The sequence below is a fragment of the Somniosus microcephalus genome, chromosome 2 (assembly GCF_052327205.1).
Source record: "Somniosus microcephalus isolate GS21.2 chromosome 2, FLI_Smic_1.0, whole genome shotgun sequence".
Taxonomy (NCBI): domain Eukaryota; kingdom Metazoa; phylum Chordata; class Chondrichthyes; order Squaliformes; family Somniosidae; genus Somniosus; species Somniosus microcephalus.
The window spans coordinates 359,945,457-359,962,546 of record NC_140988.1 but is presented as its reverse complement, the minus strand read 5'-3'; the positions used below and the strand labels follow the sequence as shown (position 1 = coordinate 359,962,546).

The window sequence follows — 17,090 nt, the reverse complement described above, 5'->3', positions numbered from 1 at the left end:
ATTGTGTGTTTTTAAAAAAAAATTTCTTTGAACACTTTCGTTTATTAGTTCTAAAAATATTGGGAGATGAACAAAAAGGGCTGTTTGACCGATTGGGGCGGTTGGAGGTGGGAGGTCATGTGATGAAACTTCAAGGAATACATCCAATCAGAGTTGGCGACCCTAACCCACCATGCATGCACAGTGTATTTTTTGTAAATCGTGCAAACACGATTCGACTTGTCTTATTTTCTTTTTGTCATTTTGCCAAAGGTTGTAATTAGAGCTGCATACTTTGAACAGTCCAAAACCAGAGGCGGGGGTGGGGTGGGGTGGGGGTAGAGCATTTAAAATCAGGTGACCGTACGTCCCCACTTTCTGGGGACAGTCCCGGGGATGAGGCACTGTGCCTCCGGGGCAATCACTGTCCCCGGTCCACGCAACTCACCCCCGAATACCCTAACTTTCAATTCCTCCTGTTGGAATATGACGTGCAACGCATGTACGCTGTACCGTTCACCCTAACTTGATTGTACGTTTCCTTCTCGGGCCGCACCCCGTCAATCACGCCCCACCGTGAGCGCCGACTGGTCGGGAGGCCGGCCCTGAGGTGGGCTCGGCGGTGTAATGGGGCTGGCCTATTGGTCAGCAAACACGTCAATCGAGCGCCGAGGGGCGGGCACGTGCCGGCAGCTAGTTGGGCTGAGCTCCCGAATCAGCCTCACTCGGCAGCGAAGCCCCCACTTAGCAGCATAGAAAAAGCAGGAGCAGGAGTCGGCCATTCGGCCCTCTGAGCCTGCTCCGCCATTCAATATGATTATGGCTGATCCTCTATCTCAATACCATATTGCACCTCTCTCCCCATACCCCTTGATGCCTTTTGTATCTCCCCCCTCCCCCCATCTTCCTTCACTACGGGATGTACCGGTTTGAATCGCAGGCGGTCGCGAGCCGACTGGTCGGCAGGCTTCTGATTTCGTCAACGCCTCCCCTCCATCCCCCCACCCCGCCCTCCTCCCCCACCCCCCGCACAATTCGCAGTGGTGGCAATTCGGAAGCCGATTGGTCGGTAGGTGATGGTTACACCCAATGATTCCATTAATATATGACGCGTTTATTCTTGAACAAAACGGTTGGCGATGCTCGAGCGCAGGGGAGACAAAAGGACAGGTGTCAGCAAGGGCCTGCAGCAGTGTAGACAGTGGGTATGAAAAACTGACCTTCCTGAACAGTGTTATTGCATTATTTATAACCGGTGTCTGAATACGCTTCAGTAGTGTGACGTCGCATCCGCGATAATTATATTTGCCTTTGTAGTGTACAGGTGCAACTTGACGTAAGAAAACTACTAGGCACTTGGTCTGAGTATTAAACAAGGCTTTAATCAACTGTTTCACAACATGGAGATCTAGTTGTGTCCTTCACTAGTTCCTGTTAAAGAATGTCCTGAGCAAGCTGGGCCCATGCCCGAGTATTTATACTCTCCCTGGACAGCGCCACCAGCAGGCCGCCCAGTATTACTTCATAAGTCATTTCCACATGAATGACAAGATTCATGTCACAACTGTTAAAATATAAGCTGCTGAAAAAATTTTGCCTCGCTACGTTGCTCAGACTACATTTTTCCGTCCTGGCTACTTGGCTGTGTGTCCCCGGATTCGGTTTAGAAAATATGGTCACCCTATTTTAAAACAACTTCTCATAGAAGGAGGCCATTCAGCCCATCGAGTTCGTGCCGGCTCTCTGTAGAGCAATCCAGTCAGTCCCATTCCCCTGCTCTATCCCCATAGCCCTGCAAGTTTATTTCCCTCAAATGCCTATCCAGTCTCCCCTTGAAAACATTGAGTGTCTCCACTTCCACCACTTCCGTCAGCAGCGAGTTCCAGGTCCTCACCACTCGCTGCGTAAAAAAGTTTTTCCTCACATCCCCCTGTATCTCTTGCCCAAATCCTTAAATCTGCGTCCCCTAGTCCTTGTACCATCAACTAGTGGGAACAACCTTTCCCCGTCTAGCCTATCCAAACCCGTCATAATCTTGTACACCTCTATCAAAGGTGTTCTGTTTGTGCACAAGATTTAAACTGTTTTGTTTTTGTTTCTCTTTACAGACCTGACAAGACCTAATACAATCGCAAAATACTGCGGATGCTGGAAAACTGAAATAACAACCAAAAATGCTGGAAACACTCAGCAGGTCAGGCAGCACCCGTGGAGAGAGAAACAGTCAACGTTTCGGGTCGATGACCCTTCGTCAGAACCCAATATTTCAGATTTCCAGCATCCGCAGTATTTTGCTTTTGTTTTAGAAATGTAAGTTGTTGGTTAATCATTGCAATTCTCTGTAATAACAACAGAAAATGCTGGAAAAACTCAGCAGGCCAGGCAACATCCGTGGAGAGAAAATAAGAGTCAAAGTTTCGGCTGAAAACCCTTTGGCAATTCTCTGTGCTAAACCAGTGGATTGTGGAAATGTCTGGAAGAGGAAAAACCGGCGGTAAAGCTCGGGCTAAGGCCAAGTCTCGCTCATCCCGGGCCGGACTGCAGTTCCCTGTGGGCCGTGTTCACAGGCTCCTGCGAAAGGGCAACTACGCTGAGCGTGTGGGTGCCGGAGCCCCGGTCTACATGGCTGCTGTGCTCGAGTATCTGACCGCTGAAATCCTGGAGCTGGCCGGCAACGCGGCCCGCGACAACAGGAAGACCCCCATCATCCCCAGACACCTGTAGTTGGCCATCCGCAACGACGAGGAGCTCAACAAACTGCTGGGAAAGGTGACCATCGCTCAGGGCGGGGTGCTGCCTAATATCCAGGCGGTGCTGCTGCCCAAGAAAACCAGCACTGCCAGCTCCAAGAGCAAGTAAAGCGGACAAGATTCAATCTCAGGCTGCTGGACCAGCTAACAGAACTGCATTTCCCAGAATCCCCAGGCTAAGGCCAAAAGCCCGCCCTTTAGGTAACCAATCAGATCAGCCTGGTAAATAAAATAAAAACTTGGGGGGGGTGGAAAAAAAAAATTAGAATTTAAAAAGAGAAAGCGGAGGCGGCGCCTATTTAAATTAGCGAGGTGTGGCCTTGTTGCTGTGTTTTTTTGGAGGCTTGGGCTGAGGCGGCTGCTGTGGGTCCTGGCGCTTGTCATTGGCCAGTGACCGCGGTGCGGGAGGCGATGGCGCATCGTGGGCTGTTGGCGCGGTTCCTCGGTGAGTATTCACCGCGCAGTGCCCGCGAAACCGGCTGCCCGCGGCCCCGTTCCCACTCCTTCCCCGCCTCGGCTCCATTTTCTTTCTGTTTTGTTTGTTTGTTGTTGTTGCTGCTGTTGTTTGACCGACGGCCCCCTCAAGTCACAGGCCGCAGACTGACCTCTGACCCCCAAACCCGGGACAGTCCCTCAGCTCAAAGCCACACTCAGGCAGAGAGAGAGAGAGAGAGAGAGAGAGAAAAATGGGCTTGTCTTCCACATCTAGTGTTTTGACATGAGCCCCCGCCCCCCCCCCCCCCCCCCCCGAGTCAAATGCAGACTGTTTTCTCCATTATTATATGTTATAGTGTCTTCTCCATTATTGTATGTTATAGTGTCAGCCGTGGCTCACTGGGTAGCACACTCGCCTCTTGATTAGAAACATAGAAGATAGGAGCAGGAGTAGGCCATTCGGCCCCTCGAGCCTGCTCCGCCATTTAATACGATCATGGCTGATCATCCAAACTCGGTACCCTGTCCCTGCCTTCTCCCCGTATCCCTTGATCCCTTTAGCCTTAAGAAATATATCTAACTCCTTCTTGAATATATTTAGTGAATTGGCCTCCACTGCCTTCTGTAGTAGAGAATTCCACAGGTTCACCACTCTCTGGGTGAAGAAATTCCTCCTCATTTCTGTCTTAAATGGCTTACCCCTTATCCTTAGACTGTGACCCCTGGTTCTGGACTCCCTGACCATCGGGAACATCCTGCATCTCGTCTGTCTAGCCCTGTTAGAATTTTATAAGTTTCAGAAGGTTGTGGGTTCATAAGTCCCAACTCCAGGGACTTTCGAGCACGTAAAGCTAGGCCGACACTCCCGGTGCAGTGCCGAGGGAGTTGCTGCACTGTCGGAGGTGCCGTCTTTCGGATGAAACGTTAAACCGTGGGCCTGTCTGCTCTCGGGTGGATGTAAAAGATCCCGTGGCCACTATTTCGAAGAAGAGCAGGGGAGTTATCGCTCGGTGTCCTGGCGCATATTTATCCCTCAACCAACATAACAAAAAGCAGATTATCTGGTCATTATCACATTGCTGTTTGTGGGACCTTGCTGTGCATAAATTGGCTGCCGCGTTTCCCACATTACAACAGTGGCTATGCTTCAAAAGTACTTCATTGACTGTAAAGTGCTTTGAGCCATCTGGTGGTCGTGAAAGACGCTATGTGAATGCAAGTCTTTCTTTCTAGTGCCATTAACTGTTTCCATATGTTTGAGAGTTTTTTGCTTTTATGTTGGGTTTTAAAATATTACTTTAAAGAAATTGCATTTATACAGCGCCTTTCATGACCACCGGACGTCCCAAAGCGCTTTACAGCCAATGAAGTACATTTTTTTTCGAAGTGTAGTTACTGTTGTAATGTAGGAAATACAGCAGCTGATTTGTGCACAGCAAGCTCCCAGAAACAGCAATGTGATAATGACCAGATAATCTGTTTGTTTTTAGTGTTGATTGAGGGATAAATATTGGCCAAGACACCGGGGATAACTCCCCTTCTCCTCTTCGGAATAGTGCCATGGAATCTTATACCCGAGAGGGCAGACGGGGCCTCGGTTTAACGTCTCATCCGAAAGATGGCACCTCCGACAGTGCAGCACTCCCTCAGCACTGCATTGGAGTGTCAGCCTCGATTTTTGTGCTCAAGTTGTTGGGAGTGGGACTCTGGACCCACAACCTTCTGACTCTGAATCCACAAGCTTCTGACTAAGAGGCAAGGGTGCTACGGACTGAGCCACTGGCTGACACTAATTTAAGTACAGATGGATGTTCTGCATGTGTCAGCAGCGTTAAGTGCAGGAAAATGTGTGGACTGAGGGTACTTGAGCCTGATCCAGCCTGATTTCAATTGTTTTCTGAACCAAAACATCTGCAAGTGCTCTATCATACAGGTAATCGTCACCAAGCACAGCTTCCCAGGGCTGGGCAATCGCTGATGTATGTAGTGGCAAATTCTTTCATACATTTTTGTTTGTGGCGAATTTCTGTTGGAGTGAATTTACACGCCAGTTTTAGCATTGCTGCGAAGTGGTTCCCGCTTTACTAAAGATGGTGCGGAACCAGGATCAATGGAAAATCCAACTGATTTCCAAGCTAAGCCCACTCCCCCACTCTTTAAACCTTTTTTTTTATTCGCTTATGGGATCTGGGCGTCGCTGGCAAGGCCAGCATTTATTGCCCATCACTAGTTGCCCTTGAGAAGGTGGTGGTGAGCCGCCTTGAACCGCTGCAGTCCGTGTGGTGAAGGTACTCCAACAGTGCTGTTAGGGAGGGAGTTCCAGGATTTTGACCCAGCAACTATGAAGGATCGGCGATATACTTCTAAGTCAGGATGGTGTGTGACTTGGAGGGGAACTTGGAGGTGGTGGTGTTCCCATGCGCCTGCTGCCCTTGTCCGTCTAGGTGGAAGAGGTCGCGGGTTTGGGAGGTGCTGCCGAAGAAGCCTTGGTGAGTTGTTGCAGTGCATCTTGTAGATGGTGCACACTGCAGCCACGGTACGCCAGTGGTGGAGGGAGTGAATGTTTCAGGTGGTGGATGGAGTGCCGATCGTGCGGGCTGCTTTGTCCTGGATGGTGTCGAGCTGAGACCTGAACTGTAATTTGGGAAGGGCAAAGTAGAGACGGGCAGGAGGGAACAAAAAAGCGAATTCCCCAATTGCGTGTCACTCCTGATAACAGTGTTAAGAATATTTTACAAAGCTAGCTGAACTGTTTCGTACACATACACTGTGAGCTCTTAATATTACAGCAATAACAAATCACGACCAATTTAGTTTGTGTGCTGGGATGAATGGCACTCCACACCCACAGCAAGCTCATGAGCGATTCGGTATGTCTGATAGAGTGTGAATGCACTGATACGTACTGTAGCTCCTGTAGTGTTTAACTTCAGGTCCAGAAGAAGAAAAGTAATTTTGCTGTCTAATTTACATTGAGACTGCTCTTGCTGAAGCAGTTGAGAAGCATATGTGCATGTCTGTTGTTAAAATGCATTGAGTGGCAGCAGATTGTAACAGTCAAAGTTGTAACAAATTCTTCAGAAGGCACACCCACTGTTAAAATACTTTTAAAAGCTGTGACTATGTTTTTAAAAAAAGAATTGGAAGCGCTCTCTTTAAAACGTAAAGTGGTCGGCAAGGTGGTCAATGAGAAGGTTCAAAGTTAAGAGGATCACAAAGATTTGAGGAGGTTTGAAACAAACCTTTACATACAAGGTGGTTAGAATGGGGAAATATCTACCAGAAATTGTTGTTGAAGCAGACTCCATAAGTACTTTCAATCTCCATCTCTTTTCTGTCTGAGATACTACTCTCCCCACTTCTCTCTCCCGCACCTATTTTCCCCACATATTTCTCTCATAGAAACATAGAAGATAGGAGCAGGAGTAGGCCATTCGGCCCTTCGAGCCTGCTCCGCCATTCAATGAGATCATGGCTGATCATCCAAACTCAGTACCCTGTCCCTGCCTTCTCCCCATATCCCTTTAGCCTTAAGAAATATATCCAACTCCTTCTTGAATATACTTAATGAATTGGCCTCCACTGCCCTCTGTGGCAGAGAATTCCACAGGTTCACCACTCTCTGGGTGAAGAAATTCCTCCTCATTTCAGTCCTAAATGGCTTACCCCTTATCCTTAGACTATGACCCCTGGTTCTGGACTCCCCGGCCATCAGAAACATCCTTCCTGCATCTAGTCTGTCCAGGCCTGACAGAATTTTATAGGTTTCGATGAGATCCCCTCAATCTTCTAAACTCCAGTGAGTATAAGCCCAATCGACACAATCTCTCCTCATACGTCATTCCTGCCATCCCAGGTATCAGCCTGGTGAATCTTCGCTGCACTCCTTCCATGGCAAGAACGTCCTTCCTCAGGTAAGGTGACCAAAACTGCACACAATACTCAAGGTGTGGTCTCACCAAGGCCCTGTACAACTGCAGCAAGACATCCTTGTTCTTGTACTCGAACCCTCTTGCTACGAAGGCCAACATACCATTTGCCTTCTTAACCGCCTGCTGCACCTGCATGCTTACCTTCAGCGACTGGTGTACAAGAACACCCAGGTCTCTTTGCACTTCCCCTTCTCCCAATCTATTGCCATTCAAATAATCTGCCTTCCTGTTTTTGCCACCAAAATGGATAACCTCACATTTATCCACATTATAGTGCATTTGCCATGTTTCTGCCCAATCACCCAACCTGTCCAAATCTTGCTGGAGTTTCACGACATCCTCCTCACAGCATACCCTCCCACCCAGCTTTGTATCATCTGCAAATTTGGAGATACTACATCCAATTCCCTCGTCCAGATCATTAATATATATTGTGAACAGCTGAGGTCCTAGGACCGATCCTTGCGGTACCCCACTAGTCACTGCCTGCCACTCGGAAAACGACCTGTTTATTCCAACTCTTTGCTTTCTGTCCGCCAACCAGTTCTCTATCCAAGTCAATACCTTGCCCCCAATCCCATGTGCCTTAATTTTGCACGCTAATCTCTTATGCGGGACCTTATCGAAAGCCTTCTGAAAGTCCAAATACACCACATCCACTGGTTCTCCCTTATCTATTTTACCAGTTACATCCTCAAAAAATTCCAGTAGATTAGTCAAGCATGATTTACCTTTTGTAAATCCATGTTGACTTTGTCCGATCCAGTCACTGCTTTCCAAGTGCTCTGCTATTACATCTTTTATAATGGACTCTAGCATTTTCCCCACTACCGATGTCAAGCTTACCGGTCTATAATTCACCGCCTTTTCTCTACCACCTTTTTTGAATAGTGGGGTAACATTAGCTAGCCGCCAATCCATGGGTACCGTTCCAGAGTCCATCAAGTTCTGGAAGATGACCAGCAACGCATCTACTATTTCTAGGGCCACTTCCTTAAGTACCCTGGGATGTAGATTATCAGGCCCTGGGGATTTATCGGCCTTCAGTCCCATCAATTTTCCTAACACCATTTCCCTACAGATACTGATTTCTTTCAGTTCCACCCTTTCATCAGACCCTATGTTCCCCGGCATCTCTGGGAGGTTATTTGTGTCCTCCTTTGTGAAGACAGAACCAAAATATGTATTTAGTTGGTCTGCCATTTCTTTGTTCCCCATTATAAATTCCCCCGATTCTGACTGCAAGGGACCTACGCTTGACTTCACCAATCTTTTTCTCTTCACATATCTATAAAAGCTTTTACAGTCAGTTTTTATGTTTCCTGCGAGCTTACTCTCATATTCTATTTTCCCTTTCTTAATTAATCCCTTTGTCCTCCTTTGCTGAATCCTAAACTGCTCCCAATCCTCAGGATTATTGCTTTTTCTGGCCAATTTATATGCCCTCTCCTTGGACCTTATGCTATCCCTAATTTCCCTTGTTAGCCATGGTTGGGTCACCTTTTTTGTTTTTTTATGCCAAACTGGGATGAACAAATTCTGTAGTTCATCCATTCGGTCTTTGAATGTTTGCCATTGCCTATCCACCGTCAACCCTTTGAGTGCCATTCCCCAATCAATCCTACCCAACTTGCTCCTCAGACCATCGTAGTTTCCTTTATTTAAATTGAGGACCCTAGTCTCTGATTCAACTACTTTATTCTCCATCTTAATGAAGAATTCGATCATATGATCGCTCCGACCCAAGGGGCCTCGTACAACAAGATTGCTAATTAATCCTTTCTCGTTACATAATACCCAGTCTAAGATGGCCTGATCTCTGGTTGGTTCCTCGATATATTGGTCCAGGAAACCATCCCGTAAACACTCCAGGAATTCCTCCTCCACAGTATTATTACTAATTTGGTTGGCCCAATCTATATGTAGATTAAAGTCATCCATGATGACTGCTGTGCCCTTATTGCACGCTTCTTTAATTTCTCTTTTAATGCCATCCCCAACCTCCGCCTTACTGTTTGGAGGTCTATAAACCACACCCACTAACGTTTTTTCCCCCTGAGTATTTCTCAATTCTACCCATACAGATTCCACCTCATCAGAGCTAATATCCTTCATTACAATTGTATTAATCCCTTCTTTAACCAGTAATGCTACCCCACCTCCCTTTCCTTTTTGCCTATCTTTCCTGAATATCGAATACCCCTGGATGTTGAGTTCCCAGTCCTGGCCTTCCTTGAGCCACGTTTCCGTAATCCCAACCAAATCGTATTTGTTTACCTCTATATTTGCGCAGCCAATTCATCCACCTTATTACAAATGCTCCTCGCATTAAGACACAAAGCCTTCAGGCTTGTTTTTTTAATGCTCTTAGACCTATTAGAATTATTATTTACTGTGGCCATGTTTGATTTAAACCATTGATTTCTCTGACTGCCACTTTTGTTTTTCTCCTTCCTATCTTTTGCTTTTACCCTTGTTTCCCTTTCCTTTGTCTCCCTGCTCAGGTTCCCAACCCCCTGCCATTTTAGTTTAAACCCTCCCCCACAGCACTAGCAAACACTCCCCCTAGGACATCGGTTCCAGCCCTGCCCAGGTGCAAACCTCCCTCTCCACATCTTATTTGCTCATTGCTTATTCCCATTATTTCTCTCATCTTTCCTCTCAATTGCCTCTTTTATATCCTTTTCCTCTCCATCTCCTTAACTTTCCCTCTCCACGTGTGCTCATTTCTTCCATTTTATTTTCCTTCCCCCACCCATGACTGACTCTCCCCTTGCTCACCTGTTCTGGTCTATTTTGCTTTCTCTCTTCCTCCCTTGTTGATTTGAGCTTCTTGTATCGCAGGTTTGAGCCGTGTATCGGCCGGTTTCAGGGTGTGAATGGCACTGGCGCTACTGCTGGTCAAGCTCGCACTTTGTTTGACAGCTTCAGGTTGTCTGTACTGAGCGTGCAGTAAGGCGAACCTCTGATCAGCTTTAGAGGAATCGCCGTCTGGCCAAGAGATTTCTGGACCTAGATACAGGAAACTCTTTCTAATCCGGGACCGGCGTGGTGCCGGGTTATCAAAAAGTCCGGATTACAGAGAATTATAGTTAAAAGGTACGAGAGCTCCGTACACAGCAACAAATCCAGGCTTCCCTGTTGCTTAGCAACAGCTGCAGGAACCCCGGCCACAGACCAAGTGTCCCTGTTGCTTAGCAACAAGTGCAGAAACCCCCGATTACACAGCCACAGATCCAGGAACGGCCACTAATATGAAGAAAAACTTAACTGAATCTACTCCTGAATTTTGCCGGTTAACCGAGATTTCCGGTTGTTTGGGTGCCAGTAAATCGAGAGTTTCCTGTACTGAGTCTTGCCAGGGTCGTGTTGAAAAGCCTCCAGCTACCTTCTGGTATTTCATCCAAGTTGTGAGGCTGGACAGTAAAGGGCAGTGTTTGCGCTAGGTTCGGCCAAACTAGTGTAAAAGATCGAGGAATTTCGAGCGCAAGTTATGTCCAGTGTGAATCGAGTTTCTGCTTTCTTTTAAAGGTAGCAGAAACTTGATTCACGCTGGACATAACGTGCGCTTGAAATTCCTCGTTCTTTTACGCTAATCTTTTTAAAATCATCGTATTGGAAGCTGGCCATATCTCCAGACCGAATTAATGAGCATGATGGGTTGCCATCGATTGCTCCCGTTTACAGCCCTTCGAGGAGCCTCTTCAAATTGAGCTTTTTTTTTTTAGGCGCACAGGTACCAGTAAGACTTCATTTTCTAAAACTGACCACCGTACACCAACAAAGCTGGTATGGTGCTAAAATGTTTGCCGATTGCGCTGGTTCATGGAAGATTTTACGTTTGTGATTTATGCAAATGAGTTTGCAAACTTGAACCATAACTTCACTTCGGAAAACCAGTGCAATCTGTGCCGGGATTGCCAATTGCCCCCAACGTGGTAACTCTACCCAATAGTGTCACAAGGCTGTTCCACTAGTTCTGAGTTGAGGGCAAGTGTGTCATAGCTCAGCCTGATCCTACCCCCACACATGCACTTCGCTGCGGGATTTATTGGGTTGTGATCAGGAGAGGAACGTTTTCCCACTTAACCCCTCCTTCCAAGTTCAGGGACACTCAGCCCAGCTGTGATTGGCTAGATCATCATAGACTGGGGAAGGGGAGAGGTGAAAGAGTGGTTATTGAACTGGGTCCTTCCTGCTCGACTATGATCTCGATATGTATGGCTGGGTTCCACAGTGGGCAGTACCTTTGCCAATGAATGCATTAGAAAGAAAGACTTGCATTTATATAGCGCCCTTTACCGCCTCAGGACGTCCCAAAGCGCTTTCCAGCCAATGAAGTACTTTTGAAGTGTAGTCACTGTTGTAATGTAGGAAAGATTACAACAGTGGAAAAGCTGCTTGATGAATCAAAGCTGCTTTGTTTGGACATGCATTTTTAAAACAAAGTCAAATAATTTGGGATTGAATTGTGTTTCAAATATTCTGGCGAGGAGCCAGCCCAATGTGCTGTAAGCTTCTGTGGATTCCTCTCCCTTATTTTTATGTGTTTCTCCCCAATCTTGTTTTTTTTGTTTGCACTTTTCTTGCTTTTTTTTGTAGATTGATTGATTTAATGATCTGGACTTGGGGATCCAGGGCATAATTTGAAAGTTTGCAGATGACACGAAACTCGGAAATATCGGAAAGAGTGAGGAGGATAGTGATAGACCTCAGCAGTATGCAGACAGACTGCTGAAATGGGCAGACACATGGCAGATGAGATTTAACACCGAGAAGTGTGAAGTGATACATTTTGATAGGAAGAACGAGGAGAGGCACTATAAACGAAATGGTACAGTTTTAAATGGGGTGCAGGAACAGGGAGGCCTGTGGGTATATGTGCACAAATCCTTGAAGATGGCAGGATAAGTTGACAATTCTCTTTGGAGCAGAGAAGATTGAGCGGAAATTAGATAGGGGTGTTCAAAATCATGAGGGGTCTGGACAGAGTAGATAGAGAAACTGTTCCCACTGGCAGAAGGGTCGAGAACCAGAGGAGACCGATTTTTAAGGTGATTGGCAAAAGAACCAAAGACAGCATAAGAAAAAACTTTTATATGCAGCGAGTGGTTAGGATCCAGAATTCACTGCCTGAAAGGGTGGTGGAGGCAGATTCAATCACGGCTTTCAAAAGGGAGTTGGATAAGTATCTGAAGGAAAGAAATTTGCAGGGCTACGGGGAAAGGGCGGGGGAATGGGACTGGCTGAGAGCTGGCATGGGCTCGATGGGCCAAATGGCGGCCTCCTGTGCATCTTGAGTATTGTGTGCAGTTTTGGTCACCTTATCTGAGGAAGGGTGTTCTTGCCATGGAGGGAGTTCAGCGAAGGTTCACCAGGCTGATACCTGGGATGGCAGGAATGACGTATGAGGAGAGATTGGGTCGACTGGGCTTGTACTCGCTGGAGTTTAGAAGAATGAGAGGGGATCTCATTGAAACTCATAAAATTCTGACAGGACTAGATGCAGGAAGGATGTTCCCGATGGCGGGGGAGTCCAGAACCAGGGGTCACAGTCTTAGGATAAGGGGTAAGCCATTTAGGACTGAGATGAGGAGGAATTTCTTCACCCAGAGAGTGGTGAACCTGTGGAATTCTCTACCACAGAGGGCGGTGGAGGCCAGTTTATTAAATATATTCAAGAAGGAGTTAGATATATTTCTTAAGGCTAAAGGGATCAAGGGATATGGGGAGAAGGCAGGAACCGGGTACTGAATTTGGATGATCAGCCATGATCTCACTGAATGGCGGAGCAGGCTCGAGGGGCCGAATGGCCTACTCCTGCTCCTATCTTCTATGTTTCTATGTGCTGTAACCATTCTATGATTTTATGATTCTTGTTCATTTTTGTCCCTGATTAATTTTTAAAAAACAAGTAGAAAGCAGATGATTCCTCCCCAGAATTCCAAAGCTCGGTGTTTAACTTCCATAGATTAATCTTTGGAGCTTTACTGAGTTGAACGTTGTCCTGCTCTTCGCCCTTTGACTGGTGGAATTGTTAACTCCTGACCAGGTCCTGTTTCCCCCCAGAATGTGTATAAATCCTCCCGTTTGATACTTGAATCTGTTTCTGACATGGGCTTTCGTGTGAGTCATGCATAAAAGTAAAGCTTTTAGCTGATCGAGTGCCCTACATCTTTCTTCTGATTACACTTTCACTGGAGATTAAGATAAAAGCACAAAATAATTACAGATGCAGGAGGCCATTCATCCACTCAGAATAACTTAAAATCCTCCCATTGCAGAATCCAACTCCTTCTTCATTTTTTTTACCTCTGCTAAAAAGACAAACTTGCATTTATATAGCGCCTTTCACGACCACCGGACGTCCCAAAGCGCTTTACAGCTAGTGAGGTACTTTTTGAAGTGTCACTGTTGTAATGTAGGAAACGCGGCAGCCAATTTGCGCACAGCAAGCTCCCACAAACAGCAACGTGATCATGACCAGATCATCTGTTTTAAGTGACGTTGGTTGAGAGATAAATATTGGCCAGGACACCGGGGAGAACTCCCCCTGCTCTTCTTCAAAATAGTGGCCATGGGACCTTTTACGTCCACCCGAGTGAGCAGATGGGGCCTCGGTTTAACGTCTCATCTGAAAAACGGCACCTCAGACAGTGCAGCACTCCCTTAGTACTGCACTGGAGTGCCAGCCTAGATCTTTTGTGCTCAGGTCCCTGGAGTGGGACTTGACCCCACAACCTTCTGACTCCGAGGCGGGGTGCTACCCACTGAGCCACGGACTGCTACTCTGTCTAGACATCGATTCCATGTTTGACCATTTGTGTAAAGAGTTTCCTCGTATCTGTCTTAATTTTCCCTTTTTCTAGTTTAAACTAATTGTCCCTTTGCCCTTCCCATATAATTTAGTTTGAAGTAGCATGCTACTTTTCTCATTCCTCAACTATTTTAGAAACTTCTATAAGATAACCTCTCCGACGCCTCCTTCCCTGTCTTCATAACTCGGGCCTCGAACCCGGTGGCTCTTTTCTGCGCTGCCTTCAGCTGCTTTGATTGCAATCGGATGAACTTCATGACCCGTTCGTTAAAGCTGCAAATTGACTGGGGTAATTGGAGAACGGAGCCTGTGTGATGTTTACTGTTTCGAGGTTTGTGATGTGATGTTTGCTGTCCTTCATGGGGTTGAAATTCCTTCTGTCAATTTTACCGCTGTACTAGTCATCCTGTTTTGTACTTAATTATTGACCGGATGTATTTCACGCCCATGTGACTTCAGTAATTGTAAACCGCAGCTCGATTTACCAAACTGCGAAATGAGTACAGAACAAATGTTTTAGAAATTCCAATGTAGGATTAAACGTTATTGATAAAGATTTTAAAAAGCAGTATTCGCTGAAGTTATTTCATCGGTTATGTCCTGCAGCAGGAACTGTTTAGCTGAGAAAGCTGACAGTGTAGAATCTTCTTAGGCAGTCCCTCGGAACTGAGGATGACTTGCTTCCACATTAAAAATGAGTTCGCAGGTGACTGATGAGTCCAATGCGGGACCTACAGCCTCTGTCACAGGTGGGGCAGACGGTGGTTGAAGGGGCGGGTGGGTGGGGTGCTTGGGTTGACGTGCGCTCCTTGCGCTGCCTGCGCTTGGCTTCCGCTTGCTCCCAGCGAAGAGACTCAAAGTGTTCGGCGCCTTCCCGGATGCTTTGTGCGGTCTTGGGCCAGGGATTCCCAGGTGTGGGTGGAGATGTTGCACTTTTTCAAGGAGGCTTTGAGGGTGTCCTTGAAGCATTTCCTCTGCCCACCTGGGGCTCTCTTGCCATGTCGGAGTTCCGAGTAGAGCGCTTGTTTTGGGAGTCTCGTATCGGGCATGCGGACAATGTGACCCGTCCATCGGAGCTGATTGAGCGTGGTCAAAGCTTCGATGCTGGGGATGTTGTTGTGGTAAACCACTTTTATCGTTCACTATCGTTACACTATGGTTATCACTGTTTATATCGTTACACTATGGTTATCACTGTTTACACTGTTGTATCACTACACAAGGTCACCTCTTGTCACGCTGTTATACCTGGGCTGACCACAGCTGACTCCGCCCATGGCTCCGCCTGCTTGCCCAGGTATAAAGGTGGTCGACTGGCTGGTATTCCTCCTTGTTGGACCCGATCACCCACGAGGGTGGGCTCTGTCATTTAGCCAATAAAAACCTATAGTTACTATCTTAACTCGTCGCTTTTCATTGGATGAATTGATAGGTATATCAGTTGTCCTGAGCGAGAATACTGACGTTGGTGCGCCTATCCTGCCAATGGATTTGCAAGATCTTGCGGAGGCAGCATTGGTGGTACCTCTCCAGTGCTTTGAGGTGCCTGCTGTACATGGTCCATGCCTCTGAGGCATACAGCAGGGCGGGTATCACTGCTGCCCTGTAGACCATGAGCTTAGTGCCTGGTTTGAGGTCCTGGTCTTCAAACACTCTCTTCCTCAGGTGACCGAAGTGTGCCAGTGTAGAATAGCCGTTTCTAATTCCTACATTTTTAAATTGCATATTTATTTCTGATTATGTCTCTATACATTAAAGGCATATATAAATGCAAGTTGTTGTATAAGGGTTTTCTAAACCTTTGTTGGCATTCTGTGGATTTGTCACACTACTTGTCCCTATTGGATGAGCAGCAATTTCCTCCAACAAAATAGTGGGAAGACCGAAGCCTTTGTCTTCGGTCCCTGCCACAGACTCCGTTCCCTAGCCACCAATTCCATCCCCCTCCCTGGCTCACTATTTGATCCAGAGTTGAGCTTCCGACTCCATTTCCTCTCTATTACCAAGACTGCCTAATTCCACCTCTGTAATATAGTCGGTCTCCGCCCCTGCTTCAGCCCGTCTGCTGCTGAAACCCTCACCCATGATTTTGTTACCTCCAGACTTGCCTATTCCAATGCTGTCCTGGCTGGCCTCCCATCTCCCACCCTATGTAAACTTGAGCACATCCAGAACTCTGCTGCCTGTATCCGAACTCGCACCAAGTCTCATTCGCTCATCACTCCAGTGCTCGCTGACCTACATTAGCTCCTGGTCCATCAGCATGTCAAATTTAAAATTCTCATCCTTGTGTTCAAATCCCTCCAGTACAGCTACAACACTGGCATCTATCCGACAATGTGGAAAACTGCCCAGGTATGTCCTGTCCACAAAAAGCAGGACAGATTCAATCCGGCCAATTACTGCCCCATCAGTCTACTCTCAATCATCAGCTAAGTGATGGAAGGTGTCATTGACAGTGCTATCAAGTGGCACTTACTCACCAATAACCTGCTCACTGATGCCCAGTTTGGGTTCTGCCAAGACCACTCGGCTCCAGACCTCATTACAACCTTGGTCCAAACATGGACAAAGGAGCTGAATTCCAGAGGTGAGGTGAGAGTGACTGCCCTTGACATCAAGGCAGTATTTGACCGAGTGTGGCATGAAGGAGCCCTAGTAAAACTGAAGTCAATGGGAATCGGGGGGAAAATTCGCCACTGGCTGGAGTCATAACTAGCGCAAAGGAAGATGGTTGTGGTGATTGAAGGTCAATCATCACAGCCCCAGGACATCGCTGCAGGAGTTCGTCAGGGCAGTGTCCTCGGCCCAACCATCTTCAGCTGCTTCATCAATGACCTTCCCTCCAACATAAGGTCAGAAATGGGGATGTTCACTGATGACTGCAGAGTGTTCAGTGCCATTCACAACTCCTCAGATAATGAAGCAGTCCATGCCCACATGCAACAAGACCTGGATGACGTTCAGGCTTGGGCTGTTAAGTGGCAGGTAACATTCGCGCCACAGAAGTGCCAGGCAATGACTATCTCCCACAAGTGAGAGTCTAACCACCTCCACTTGACATTCAACGGCATTACCATCGCCGAATCCCCCACCATCAACCTCCTGGGGGTCACCATTGACCAGAAACTTAACTGGACCAGCCACATAAATACTGTGGCAACAAGAGCAGGTCAG

At 47.1% G+C, this 17,090-nt stretch overlaps 1 protein-coding gene across 1 annotated transcript in view; it reads left to right on the top strand.

Annotated features, from left to right (window-relative positions):
- Positions 1 to 3,023: 3,023 nt before the first annotated feature.
- Positions 3,024 to 17,090, top strand: part of suclg1 (succinate-CoA ligase GDP/ADP-forming subunit alph) — an 89,543-nt gene continuing 75,476 nt past the window's right edge. The window contains exon 1 of the mRNA XM_085975537.1: positions 3,024 to 3,174. Coding sequence (XP_085831663.1) covers positions 3,141 to 3,174 — 34 coding nt within the window. The 5' untranslated portion in view covers positions 3,024 to 3,140. The remainder of the gene's footprint in view (positions 3,175 to 17,090) is intronic.